General features: G+C 31.8%; 1 protein-coding gene across 1 annotated transcript in view; it reads left to right on the forward strand.

Moving 5' to 3' along the window:
- Positions 1-211: 211 nt before the first annotated feature.
- The window catches only part of LOC136973377 (cadherin-86C-like), a gene marked incomplete at its 5' end in the record, with an annotated part of 45611 nt that continues 31592 nt past the window's right edge, over positions 212-14230 (forward strand). The window contains 8 exons of the mRNA XM_067268100.1: positions 212-307; positions 386-463; positions 557-703; positions 7780-7926; positions 7989-8067; positions 8147-8271; positions 8453-8656; positions 9388-9555. Coding sequence (XP_067124201.1) covers positions 212-307; positions 386-463; positions 557-703; positions 7780-7926; positions 7989-8067; positions 8147-8271; positions 8453-8656; positions 9388-9555 — 1044 coding nt within the window. The remainder of the gene's footprint in view (positions 308-385; positions 464-556; positions 704-7779; positions 7927-7988; positions 8068-8146; positions 8272-8452; positions 8657-9387; positions 9556-14230) is intronic.

Consider the following 14230-nt stretch of genomic DNA (forward strand, 5'->3'; position numbering starts at 1 on the left):
TTAAATAATAAAAGCAAAAGTATTATTAGTTTTTCGAGTTTGTTTATGTTTAAGTGAATATATGCCTCAGGTATTCAGAATTTTTGTTTTAAAATTTAATACAATACAGTATTTAAGAAAAAAATCAGTTAATGTTATTATTGTTTTGATAATTCTAATATTCAGTTGTATATTATAACTATATTTTAAAATAAACTTATATTAATTTCAGAATTATATTAATAAAGCAGTTCAAATTGAAGTCATAAAAGTAAATAAGTATAAACCATATTTTCTTCAATATAACGATACTATAAATTTAGAAGAGGTGAGTTAAATTTAAAAATCTATAATCTGAAATATTTTATTTAAATTATATGAAAAAACATAAACCTTTTAAATATAGGAAAAAATTCATGGTGACGTTTTAAGTATATTGGCCAAAGATGATGACAAAAAAGATTTTATTAAGTGTTATTTTGAAGTAAGTAGTGAATTAAATTTTTATATAAGTTACTGATTTTAAAATTTTAATTAAAAAACAAACTTAAATAATTTAAAATTTATGTTTTTATAGAATCGTGACAAACTAGACAGTAAGTTCTCACTAAAGCAAACTGTCTTAATTGAGGATGAAAGACCTGTTAATAATGTTACTCTGAAAAATATAGAAAAATTAGATTACGAATCAGGAACTTTTTATAGAATTGTGATAATAGTCAAGGTTAGTATAAATATAAATACAGGTATCTTGCACACAACATGGTATTTCTACAACATGATTGGAAACTTGGGGATATCCCCTGTACAACACAACTTCCATTCGTACAAAATTTCATAATTTTTAAGTGTAAACTTTGTTATTCAATATTTTTTTTCTTCAAGTAAGCATGTGTGTTGTCTCAAATTTTCCCATGGTTTTAGAATATTGAAATTTTCCAATTATTCTGTGCTTTAATGAAAATTGATAGTGCAATTTTTTCTTTCTTGTCCTAACTTTCCTATCAAACAGGTGTCATTGTCGTTGCTTTCAGACTTTAGCCCTTAAGACTGTCACTGTGTTTTCTTTTTATAGATTAATCTCAGTATTTAGTAAAGGTTATTTAAACATTTCTAGGTAATTGTTAGTAAACTTGTTTTTTAACTACAGGTAAGCAATCATTTGTAAAATGACGAATGAAATATGGCAGTATCTCAGTACACAAATAATCGAGTATCTGAAACAAATTCTGGAGAAAAAGAAATACTGAGTATTTCTTTTGCTCATTATTTGACTGAACAAACACAACTTGCTAGAACAAATTTTCGATTAATAACATATTTTTATTTCATTGTCCATGAAAAAATTTTATGATAAAAATAAAAAATATGAAAATGTTCTGATACTACTTCTCAAGATCAAAGAAGAAAACTTCATAAAAAGAAAATGCTGCCCACCAGTGGCTGATTGGACTTTGCCCCCACACTTTTAGTGGACTAGTCCCTGAGCACTGGGCGTTTGGTCGTGGTTTAGCTCCTCGATCAGACGGGCTGGCAGCGTGAAGTTTTCTGGGTTTTCTCCACGTCGATGATGCCTGAATAGGGGCCAGTTTCCCATAAAAGTCCTCCCAGAAGGCATTCTTTCCCCCCACGCGCATATTGGCTAATCTATAAGACTGGCTCTTCGGTCGCCAAGCAATCAAAAACAAACTATTCAGAGTATCAAGCCTATTTGTGCTGAACACTCCATATTAGCACCCCATCAAAGAAAAAGAAAAACAAAATGTCATCATTTAACCAAAATTAATATTAATGCACAATACAGTACTTTTAATTATGATTGTTAATTAATTATTGATTGCTTAAATAAACATATTTCTCTTGGTAATAAAAAAGAATAGTACACTTTTGCTAACTTCTGGAATGCAACCCTATGTTTTGCATTAGTCCTTTGTTTCGTATAGCATGAATTCTCATAACACAGCACTTTTTCGGAACGTAACTACCATGTTATATGAGGGATATGTATATTTTAAATATTTGAATTAATATGTGTAATTTTTATATTAATATTTTAATTATTGAATAAAAACCTTTACAACTTATAACAAGTAATATAAAAAAAAATTTTTTTAAAGTCAATTCCTACTTAGGTCAACAAAGAAAAATTTTATTTTAGTTCACACTCTGTTAAATATCTTATATAAGAGAAATTTTTTCTTCCATATAAAACTAAAATTAATTAATTAAATTTAATTAATTAATTAATATTTGAAAAAACTGTATTAACATCAAGTGTCATCCACTACAAGTTTAAAAAAATGTATTTGAACTTGAGTGGATGAATAAAAAGTATTTTATTAACTATTGAAAATTTGAACAAGATATATAAATATATATAGGGAGAGTGTGAACTAACAGTAGGAATTTAAAAAAGAAATAAAATATGCAAAAAATATCAAATATCTTAAATACATTTTTAGGATATTTTTTTAACTCTCCATGCCAAAGACATTCCTAGCCATTATAAGTACTGTACATCCAGACTTGCAAGTTTGATGGATTATGAGGATTGCAGTGGCATGTTGTGACATTTGATGATAGGGAAGCTGTTTCCATAAAAATTTTAAACAAATACTGGAAATGACTTAATTTTATTCTGAGTTTATTTTAACATTTATCATCATCATCATAATTTTATTAATATTATTTGATAAATAAAACATTAATGAAGTGATATGATAAAAGTTTATTCTGTAGGCATTTGAAGTACCTTCCAAACATAAAGATAAAATGTTCCCTTTCAGTATTCTATTTTTTTTATTTTTATTTTTTATTTTACTTATTGGAATGTATTCATGAGATGGGAGTGGATTGAGAAATAATGCTTATTGACTCAATGGTAGCAACCAAAAGAATGTATTATTTATTGACAGGGAATTACAATACAAAAGGATATGACAAGATTGACAATTAGGGGCAGTACTGTCGGTGCTGATTAGAACATTGCATTAACCCTTCCTCTCAAGGAAGATTACAAACATAATCGCGAAGTTTATAAGGAACAAATTTAATTCTTTCAGCAGTAGGAAGGAGAGACAAAGACAAGGGAGATTGTAGAGGTTCTGTTGAGAGTTGAGCTTCAGTTGTAGGGTCTTCATTGTGGTTAACAGTATTATGGAGTTCTGCACCTTCCTGAAATTGGGGAAACGAAAAATGGGAGAAAATGTGCAAGTAGATGAGCAAGATTGGAGCTGGTTGATATGTTGTTTCCACTGCACTCCATTAGATAGTTCAATCAGGTAAGTTACAGGGGACAAGATCTTTCTAACCTTCCCAGCAATCCAGAATGTGCTATTTCTATAATCCCCAGCAAATATAAGATCACCTTCCAAAAAAGATTGAATAATCTTAGTATAGCCATCAGGAAGACAGTAGATTGGTTGTAGTAGATCCAACCTGGTTCTATAATACATAAGTTCACTTGGACTTTTATTAGTTGTATAGTGAGGAGTGGTTCAATAAGAAACTTTAGATCACATTCTTGCAACTTCTTTATTGAAGATTTAAAAGTATTAACAAAACCTTCAACAACAACATTAGTAGCAGGATGGAAAGGTGGGGAGAAGGTCTACCATTTCTTGCTAAAATGATCTGATTTTTTGCAATGTAAATTGAGAACCATTATCAGAATGTATATGAAAAGGAAGACCATGTTGGCTAAACCATTTACTCAAAACTTGAATTACAGCAGAGGAATCATTGCTTGTCATTATCTCTATTTCAAGATACTTTGTTTTTGCATCAGTGCCTAACAGAAACATTTTACCCAAGAGAGTTGACGTAAAGACATCCCTAGGGCTGAATGGGAATAGGCCACTACATAGTATGTAATTTAGAGTTTTCTGTTAAAACTGACATAATAAGCAGTCTGACTGTTTTTCTAAGTCCTTGTCAATATTAGGCCATCAAACTATAGTTCTAGCAAGTGATTTTGAGTGAACAATACCCAAAGTAACCTGAACACAAGTTCTAATAGAAAATTTCTTTGAAATTTCTCAAGTACAAAGATTCTATTACCATAGAAAATAAGATCACCATCAACTGAAAATGCATTTTTGTATTTAATATAAGATTTAATAGATTCGTCAGAGGTTTGATCCCAATTAGATACAAAGTTTATTGCATATTTTGTCTGAACGTAAAGCTTCAAGAAATGCATCGTTGGTAAATAGATGGGAAGTAAATTGCAAATTAAACAAAGAAGCTGGTGTAGAATCACTAGACTCATTAGGAAACGTTTCATTGTTGTGTTTTAGGGAAGGGCATCCACATTGAAGTTATTGGTTAATGAAACATACTTGATTGTGAAATTTTAATTGTTTAAGATAATGCTCCATCACTGAAGTCTTGCAGCTATTACATCATTCTGACCTCTCTTCAAGAATTTATAATATGAGCATAGGTGTTTTAATTATCAAAATCATGATCAGAATTGAGAGAGGATGGTGTCAAATAAACCATCCCAGGGCAGACCTTTCTTGCAACCCAAACTTGTCTCGAATTCTACCTGATGACAGATAAGAAACCAATAGGAAAGCAGGAGGGGGAAGGCCCGACGAATGATAAGATGACGAGGAGAAAGATATGAAACCTCCATGTGACATATGACACGGCGTTCAATTCAGGAGGGCTTGGTCATCTTAGTCATCATCATCATCTTCAACTTCATTGTGCAAACGTAGGAAAAATATCGTTGACTCCTCCTATGACAACCTCCAGTGCTCAAATACAACAAATTTGAACTCCCGACTATCTCATTGCTGCCCTGGGGCTGCCTATCCAAACATCAATCAACAGAACAGAAACTGAAACCAACATCGAGGCTCCACACTATTTTTAGGACCAAATTTTTTGATGTAAGCATAGCTCTTCCACAAAATAAACAGTTTTTGTGAAACACTTGTCTTTTTCTGTCTCTACAAACCACCACTCACATACACGAGGGCCTTAGACCATCCCGACGAAAGGAATTAAAAGATCTCCCCTCTAATCGACATGCTTACACAAATAAGACGATAGTGTGATTAATCAAGGACATAAGTAACATAAACTGGTATGGTTTATTGCTTCATACCATGTTGCAAATCAACAAAAGGGAAGACATCCAGCATGTCATTCCATGAATTTCTTTTGCAGGATAGTATACAAAAGGCATAGATAAAAAACATATCCAGAGAAAATGCCAAAGGAGGCTTGCTGCAGCCTAATGACAGGTAAGTTGGAATGTTGTAAAGAAAATAATACACGGAGACAGACAGTGGCAAATTTCTGCACAGGTGCATGATGCATGCACCTGGGACCTCATAAATCAAGGGGGCCTCAAAATTCAGCTCTCAAAATAAAAAATATTTAAAATAATAATTTAACAGTATTCCCTAAAAATTACCCTTAATTATTTACCAAACAATAGTGAAATTTATTATAATAATTTACAAATAAATTTTTATTATTTGTAGATTACTAGATTTTTGAAAAACAAATCAGTAGTAAATTTTAAAATAAATTATTTTTTATATCCATGGATTACTAGATTTTTTTTGTTTTTATCACTTTTTAACCACTTGAAACTTAATAATTCTTGTTGTACCAATAAGTTTCAATTTTAATAATTAATGCAATCTGAGCAACAGTAACCTTTTAAATACAGCCAGGTGTTGTAATTTTATTAAAAAAAAAAAAAATTAGTGACAAGATAGATAAAGGTGTAAACTTAAATCACAAACCTGTATCAAGAAAGATATTAAAAATATCTTAATCGAACATGTAATTATTCCTTTAAAAACAATGAAGTTTTTTTTAATTTAAATGCAGTTGCCTTCATACATATGTAAATGACAGTTTTTGAATAAAGCATATTTTTACTATTTTATATTTTTAATAGCAAAAAACAATAAATTTTCTGAAGAATAGTTAAATAAAATCACGGTCTTATAGATCCGACATAGATTTTTGAAAGATAAATGTAACAATAAATTATTTTTGGATTTTTTTTCACTCTAACTCATATGTAATACATGGTATTCCATGGCCTGTAACAGTGCCCCTAGCAACGTTATCACGAAACTGCCTTGACAGACTCCAAACAATGGTATCGAGGAGCTAAGGACGGCCTTGATATATATGAGAAGGCCATGCTAATACGATACAACATGTTAAAATTACACCTAATATGCATTTTGGACTATTGGTAGTCCCTCATCAATTGGTGCCATAACAATATGAAAATAGTATACGTGAAAGGTTCTATTAGTAGGCCATAATGATAATGACATCACAATTGAAACCAAAACTGGATGTTAACACACAAGTGTGGTATCAAGACTTCTTATTTTCATAGCCAAACAGGCCATAAAGAGTTTACACAAAATTAATCACAGTCAGTTACTAACAATATAAATATTATTCAGCACTATCTATCTAAGATCATACTTTACTCTAAGAACACAGTCAATATAGAAAATAATATACTAAAGAAATTTCAATGATTAATTCTTACATATTATTGATCATTATATTGTAATGTCAAAATTGAATCAATCAATTTTTATCATTTATTTATTCAAATTATTACTGTATTTACTTGAATGTAAGATGCACTATTTTTAGATTTTAGTATCTCTTAGATTTGATGTATTAGATCATAATTAGTAACTTCCTAATGTCATGCATCCTATTTCTCCACCACTAATTCCATTTCATCATTTTAACAATTTTAACAATTTTAGACCAATATTTGTAATAGTAAATATTTAAGAAATTAATTGAGCCGAATCTCATTAGTCCATTACAGTAACATCATAAGTCTTGAATAAAAATCCCAGAAAAAGTTGTGCAGCACTCCTTCAAGAAATGTTGCATCTGTGATGCTTCAAATAATTTTGAGGATGTCGCATGTGAGAAATGTGAGCATTGAATCCAGTGTTGATTCAGTGGAGTCTAACATGGAAAGTGAAGCAATTTCTGTCTTTGATACCAAGGATACAGTGCAATATAATTTACTTTACTGTGCAATAAATACTGAATAAATTTATGTCAACAGAATCAGTTCTGTTTACATAAATTTGTCTTCAGCTTGCTATTATTTCAAAAGAAAAAAATCAGTGGGTGAATATGTAGAAATTAAAGTGCATCTTAAATTCAATGGCATCTTATATTTGAACAAGCAATTATTTATTATGGCATCATCACAATGCCGGACAGTCAGGTTGCAATTTTTAATTTATTTAATTTAAAATATATGCTTTTCACCTCAAATTAGTAGTGGCTTATCCCTGTACCTCATACTTTTCCTTTAACAATAGAATTGTGTTGGTCATCTATCTGACACTTTTCAGGGAAAAATATTTGAATTGAAATAACGTGACTTCCAGTTTGCATTTGGAGTTTGTACATAGTTAATTAGGACCTCCCACCCTAAGGTTTCCATATCTGGTCTTGTTTTTTATCTATCTAACTTTGTTCTCGAGATTAAGGAAAGACAGACGGACGACAGTGGGAATTTATAGGTCTAAAATTTTTCAAATCATAGCCCAATAAATATGGTTATGTTATTTTAAACGTTTTAAATTATTGTATAGAATAGTTATAATTTTAATTAATTAAATATTAATTTATTTAATGTATGCAGTTTATTTTATGTTGTATTTAATATCTATTTTATACTGTTAATTTTATGATTTATTAATGTAAAAATTGATATTATAAAAGTTGGAATTTTATAAATATGTAATTATCATTATTGTTATTATTATTATACAGGATAATCAACATGAAGAACATGATGAGAAACTAGAAGGAACTGAATTTTCAAATAAAGCAATTATATTTATCAATGTTGTTGATATAGATGATCAAAACCCAACTTTTATTAAAGATTGTGGCGTACAAAGGATAAGCGAGCATTATGTAATATTAAGTATTTTATTACTTTTTGATCTTCATTTCAATTTTAAAATCTGTTTATTTAGAAAGGTACTGTGGCTGTTGTCCATGCTATTGACGGAGATCGTGGTATTAATAATCCTATTCAATACAGCATTGATGAAAGTAATACGATACTGACTTTTTATTAAATAATGTAAACAGTAAATTTATGTTTTTATTAATTTTATTTATTTTAATAAAGATTTGCAATCTTCATATTTTGGAATGAGAAAAAATGGTGAAAATGGTATTTTATTTGTGAAAACAGATATTGATAGAAAAAATGAGGCTATTACCAATAATCCTATCTTAACAGTTAATATAATTGTAAGAATAATTTTTGTTATTAAAATTTCGTATATTTAGTAAATACCTGATCAAAATTTTAGAATACTATTTTATCAATTTAATAATATTTTTGTATAATATAAATAAACTATTTACAAAATTATATATTGTGTAAAAGAATGTTAGTAAATATTAAAGTAGATTTGTCATTGTTCTTTAGGCTGAGGAATATTATGAAAATGGTACACGCGCAGTTAACCGAACAACTATAAGTGCTTGCACTATAATTGTACTTGATATTAATGACAATAAGCCACTATTTAATGAAAAGCATTATGAAGCATCAGTAAAAGAGAATACACAAATAGGAATACCAATTACTTTAAATAATGATTTAATACCAAAAGTGTCAGATATTGATGAAGTAAGTCATACTTTATTATTGTATTTATTTAGTATATAAAAAATATTAGCTGCGAATAATTAAATTTTATCTTTATATTACATTTTCAGATCCTATGTTATATTTTTATGTTTAGACATTTTAATGTTTACCATAATTTCCTTCCTATAATTCTTCTGCAGATTAGTATTTAAAAAATCTTCCAACTTCATAATCTATAATAACTGGATGTGTACTATTCTGTTTGCTGGTCTATGTGCTTGTTGTTACGAACATCACACATTTGTGTTGTCTGTTTTGTACTGGAAATCTGGTTCTCCTCTTCTCATATGTTTTTTTGTTGGATCAGTACTCAACTGTTTGCAGTGCATTTATTCAACAACACACTTTTCTAGATCTCTAAAACAGTCTACCCTTTTTATTATTACTATTTTCTTGGTCTTATTAGCCCTAGTCAATATTCCATTGTTTTCTCTCATCCAATGCTTAAATTTGCTGGTTTTTTTTTTCCTCTTAGAATTTCACTCTACTTACTTTTTTCCCTCTCTCTTTTCATCTTTCTTGCCACTAGCTACCTAATGTTATCTTCCTGCACATCATTTAATTCCATCACTAACCCTTCAAATAATTAAAATTTAGTAAGTAAAAGATTTAGTAGCTAAAAATTATCAAATTAAATCTTGTAAGTTTGTCTTTGTATTTATGTAAAATAAAAATACTCATATATTAATGCAATTTTTTTATTTTATAAGGGTAAAAATGCTAAATTCAAACTTTATCTTGAAGACCATGAAGATATATTTGCAATAACATCAACTCAAGGAATTAATGATGTTATCTTTATGATAAGAGTTAATAAATCTGAAGAATTAGATTATGAAAGAGAAGATTTACTAGAACCAAAACAGTTTAATTTTAAGGTAAAAATAATAGGTATCTCTTATAATCTAATTAATTTAATTATGTAAGTATATAAAATATATTTATGAAGTTTTCATTAAATTTTTGTTGCTGGACTGAACGTTTTTTAGTAGTGTTGTGGTGGGGCCCCCACAATTTATATATGTATATTATTATTTTTTTATATTCTTATTTAGTAAGTTAGTGATTTATACATTCATACAACTAACCCTATTGGTTTGTACTGTTTAATCCTTTCAACTGCAAAATATTTTTTTTCTGGTGAGTTTTGGGCTAGGAGGGACATTGACCTTCGTCACAGTGTAGGAGGATGATTTTTGGGATCATTCTTGGTGAAACGAGTGAAGGGAGAGGCACGTGGCAAGAAAGGGGAAGGAATCCTGAGAAGATCTACGCAGTGAAAATGCAGGAGAGTAGTGCTCGAAAGTACAGACATCAAGAAATAGATTTTGTGAATGGATTTTTCGTCTTGTCAGAGGATATCCATGTGGTGAGGTGGATTTTCTCCATTAACTGTGATAGACATCTTAAGTGCCCATCTCACAGAACAAAGAAAAGGGATCCCCTACTAACATAATTTCTTTCTTCTCCTTCTCTAATTTAAGTAATACTAGAGTTAGTTTAATGTAAGCTAGTTTTAAGTAGTAATATAAGACCACACGTACCTGAACCAATTATCGGTGTTGGAAAAAACGAAAATACATTGTTAACGTTTTTAAAGTTTGAAGGTTCATCTTCAGACGATAAAAGCAATGGAATACAGATCCAAAAATAGAACGATTATTTTTAAACAAAATCGAATACTTCACATTAAAGTTGTTTGATCGGACATGCGCATTCGATGCAGTTAAATGGCGATTAAAGGTCCATGTTGATGAGGGCTTGCCAGGTGATGGACAAATCGAGCTCTTCTTTATAATTTATGCAGGTAGTGGCGCAGCTAGATTTGTAAATGGAGATAGCCTCCAATCACCTCAGGTGTTCAGGGTGAGGTGAGGTGACGATGAGCCTTGCTTGGTTGAAGGCTGCCTCGATGTCAGGATCGGCCGCGTAAATAGCAAGAGCCGTAGAGTTCCTTCCATGTAGAATATCTGCATTGTGCTCACATATTCTGATTCCCAATGATTGTTTGGTTGAACCGATATAAACAAGGTTCCTGTCACACCTGTGATCCTTAAGAGGTATAGAGTAAACGCCCAGAAGTCTGTTGGGATCGGGGGAATCCTTGAGCACAATGCAGATATTCTACATGGGAAGAACTCTACGGCTCTTGCTATTTACACAGCCGATCCTGACATCGAGGCAGCCTTCAACCAAGCAAGGGTCATCGTCACCTCACCTCACCTCACCCTGAACACCTGAGGGGGTTGGAGGCTATCTCCATTTACAAATCTAGCCACGCCACCACCTGCATAAATTATAAAGAAGAGCTCGATTTGTCCGTCGCCTGGCAGGCCCTCATCAACACGGACCTTTAATCGCCATCTACCTGCATCGAATGCACATGTCCAATCAAACAACTTTATAAAGTCTAGTATGCTGTTCATGCCAAGTTTACTATTAATATGAAATATAACTCACTGTGCTACTGTACATCATTCCAGCCAGGGCTGGATTATCGAATAGGCAAAGTAGACAAATGTCTAGGGCCCGTAATTCGGAGGGGCCCGGCTTTAGTTCAGAAGATTTCTCTGTTTCAAAACGAGTTAAAAAATATTTAAGAAATTACACAGGACAGAAAAGGCTGTATTTAACAACTCTTACTAAGCACCGCTCGACTAGTCGTCGTCTAAAAAAAAAAAAAAAGGTCAACAGCCGCCCGTGCGTCATAAGTACTGTACGCCACGAGATCTCTTGCACCATCTAGAAATATTCCTATGGCCACTTCTCGATGTATGGTTATGATTTATTTTCTAAATTTAAACTTATACATCGCGACATCGCATATTCGATATAGCGTTCAAGTTTCCCGAGCGCAAAGCTATTACAATTCAATAGTGCTTTATAAAAGAGTTAAAAAGGGTAACACTACGGTGTGACTTGGGGTGACACCAGGATATCCGCACCGGGTGTCACCCATGCTAGCTATGCTAATGTCACATTATATAAGATTTGTTTAGAAGCAACTTATTTAAATGGGGCCCCAATTTAAATTTTGTCTAGGGCCCGCTAGAGGCTTAATCCGGCGCTGATTTCAGCAAATGCATTCCAGCCTGCACGTTATGTTGATGCCACCATCACTGCCCTACTGAGAAGAGCATTTTTGCTACCATCAACCCAAGAGCTTATAAACAGTGAATTAAACAACATTAACTTAGCCATACATGCAGCAGGTTTTTCACGTGCTAAGTACACGCATCTGCTCAGCAGAGTCAAGAAAACGCTGTTTCCATGCACCACGTTAACTAACAGGAGGGAAGTTACGCTTGTACAACCAGCGTTACCATACCTCAGTCCACTTTTGTTACGTATCTGCCACATGTTTCGGGAGCATGGTCTGCTCCTGCCTCTTTCTCTGTTACCTAGCTTGCGCAGACTCCTCTGCAATGACCGAGACAAGTTCTCCATCTTTGAGAGGTCAGGAGTTTATGCGATTCCATTAGAAAATCCCGTTACGGGGAATAATACGAGATACATTGGGGCCACAGCAAGAATGCTGGCTACCCACTTGACCAAACACCAAGATGATGTGGCAAAAGAAAGATACAACACTGAACTTGCAAAAAGGGTGTGTGACATGAATTATAACCCGTTATGGGCTCAATCTTCTATACTCAGGATCTGCAATGACCGAAAGCTCCTCTTCATATGGGAATTGCTATACATAACAATGTTGGAAACGTGCAATGCACCTACGCTGGAACTGCCCAACATATGGATCACCCTATACAAGTGATTAAATGGTGAGTTACGTCACATCTCACACTATTAACAAGAAACAGTACCACACATGTGACATATTACAGCACATTCGCAACATCGTACGTATTTGAAAATCGTAGATTCGTATCGAATGTCGCCAAAAAACGTTATATTTAAATTTTTGTATGTGTTCTCTTTTGTTTTGAACGTTCATGTTCAATATATAAAAATCATTCATTCGCCTGAAGACGATGGAAATACATTCGTCAAAAGCGCTCAGATGGAAATACATTCGTCAAAAGCGCTCAAAAGAAAAAAAAAAGTATTTGATAACGCCGTACAGAGTGAGTTATATTTCATATTAACAACCAACTTTAATGTGAAGTGTTCGATTTTGTTTAAAAATAATCGTTCTATTTTTGAATCTGCGTTCCGTCGCTTTTATCGTCTGAAGAAGAACTTTCAAAGTTCGAAAACGTTAACGACGTAACATCCCCAGTGTTCCATGAATATAGAAGCTTAATATAAGAGATTGAAATGGATTGTACACGCGCTGGCTTTGGGATTCACGATTGTCGAGAGATCGATGAGCATTGTTAAGGAAGGGTAATAAATGGTTAAAAATTGTAAATTAATGTAAAAGTAAATAAATAGATTTTTGCTTTATGCTGACACTATGAAGTGACTTGTCTCAAACCCTTGGCGGGTTATTCATCTTTATTCAGTTAGAACGCAAAGGTACAAATTGCATTTTGGGCATTCGCCCCTCCTCAGCTAACTAAACATCAAATTAAAACATGAGAAAACATGCATATATACATGCGAATTAAACATACTAACATTGCATAATTAACAGGTACATACCTTAAAAATACAGATTACAGATTCACAGACAGCAGAAATAATGGATTACATTTAATACCATTGTTTGCATGAAGAGTAAAGATTGACAGATAACAAACTTGGCAACATGACATTCGAACCTAGCAAACTTCAATGTTGAATACCGTATTTTACGGACTATAAGACGCAATTTTTTCTTCGAAAAATTGCCTCCAAAATTCAGGTGCGTCTTATAGTCCGTAGTGTCTTATAGGTGTTTTTTTAAAAAAGTTGTTTAAAAATTAAGGTGCGTCTTATAGTCCATAGCGTCTTATAGTCCATAAAATACGGTAAATGATATATAAAAAAGGGGTCGAATTTATAAAAAGTATATGACAGTAAATGTTTTGCCTGTAATTTATATCCTAAATTATTGCCTAAAGTTACACAATGTCTGTTATAACATTTACAGACGTATCTCTCATACATCCATCACGACGATGCAATCCAGTATACTAATTTACATAAATATCGAGAATCAAATTCAGAATGTACAGGTACAATAAAATTGTTTACAAACACAAAAATTTACCTATAATACTTTGGAATTTTACAATCATAAATTTGGTGTTCCAAATGTTGAACAACGATAGTTGACGCTGATAATAAAAAATGATTAACGTGAGAGAATTTTCACGTATACACATATGAGTTGAACAATCCTTAGATAATACACAATCAAAAAGGAGCATACCTTAAAACTGTAGATACAAACGCACAGACAAGTAACATGATGAGTTGTATCCAATTCCAAAAAACGGATGGACTGATTTTACATGTATCAAACTTGATAGCATGGCTTTTAAGCATAACAAAATTTAGTTTTATATAATATATTATAAATAGACTATAACAATAGCTACCAGTATTTTACCTGTAATTTTTAACTTGAATCATGACCTAGATTTACACAGTAACCATTGTAGTCTG

The sequence above is a fragment of the Centruroides vittatus genome, unplaced genomic scaffold, assembly GCF_030686945.1.
Source record: "Centruroides vittatus isolate TY-2023 unplaced genomic scaffold, ASM3068694v2 contig_3157, whole genome shotgun sequence".
In the NCBI taxonomy this organism is placed as follows: Eukaryota; Metazoa; Arthropoda; class Arachnida; order Scorpiones; family Buthidae; genus Centruroides; species Centruroides vittatus.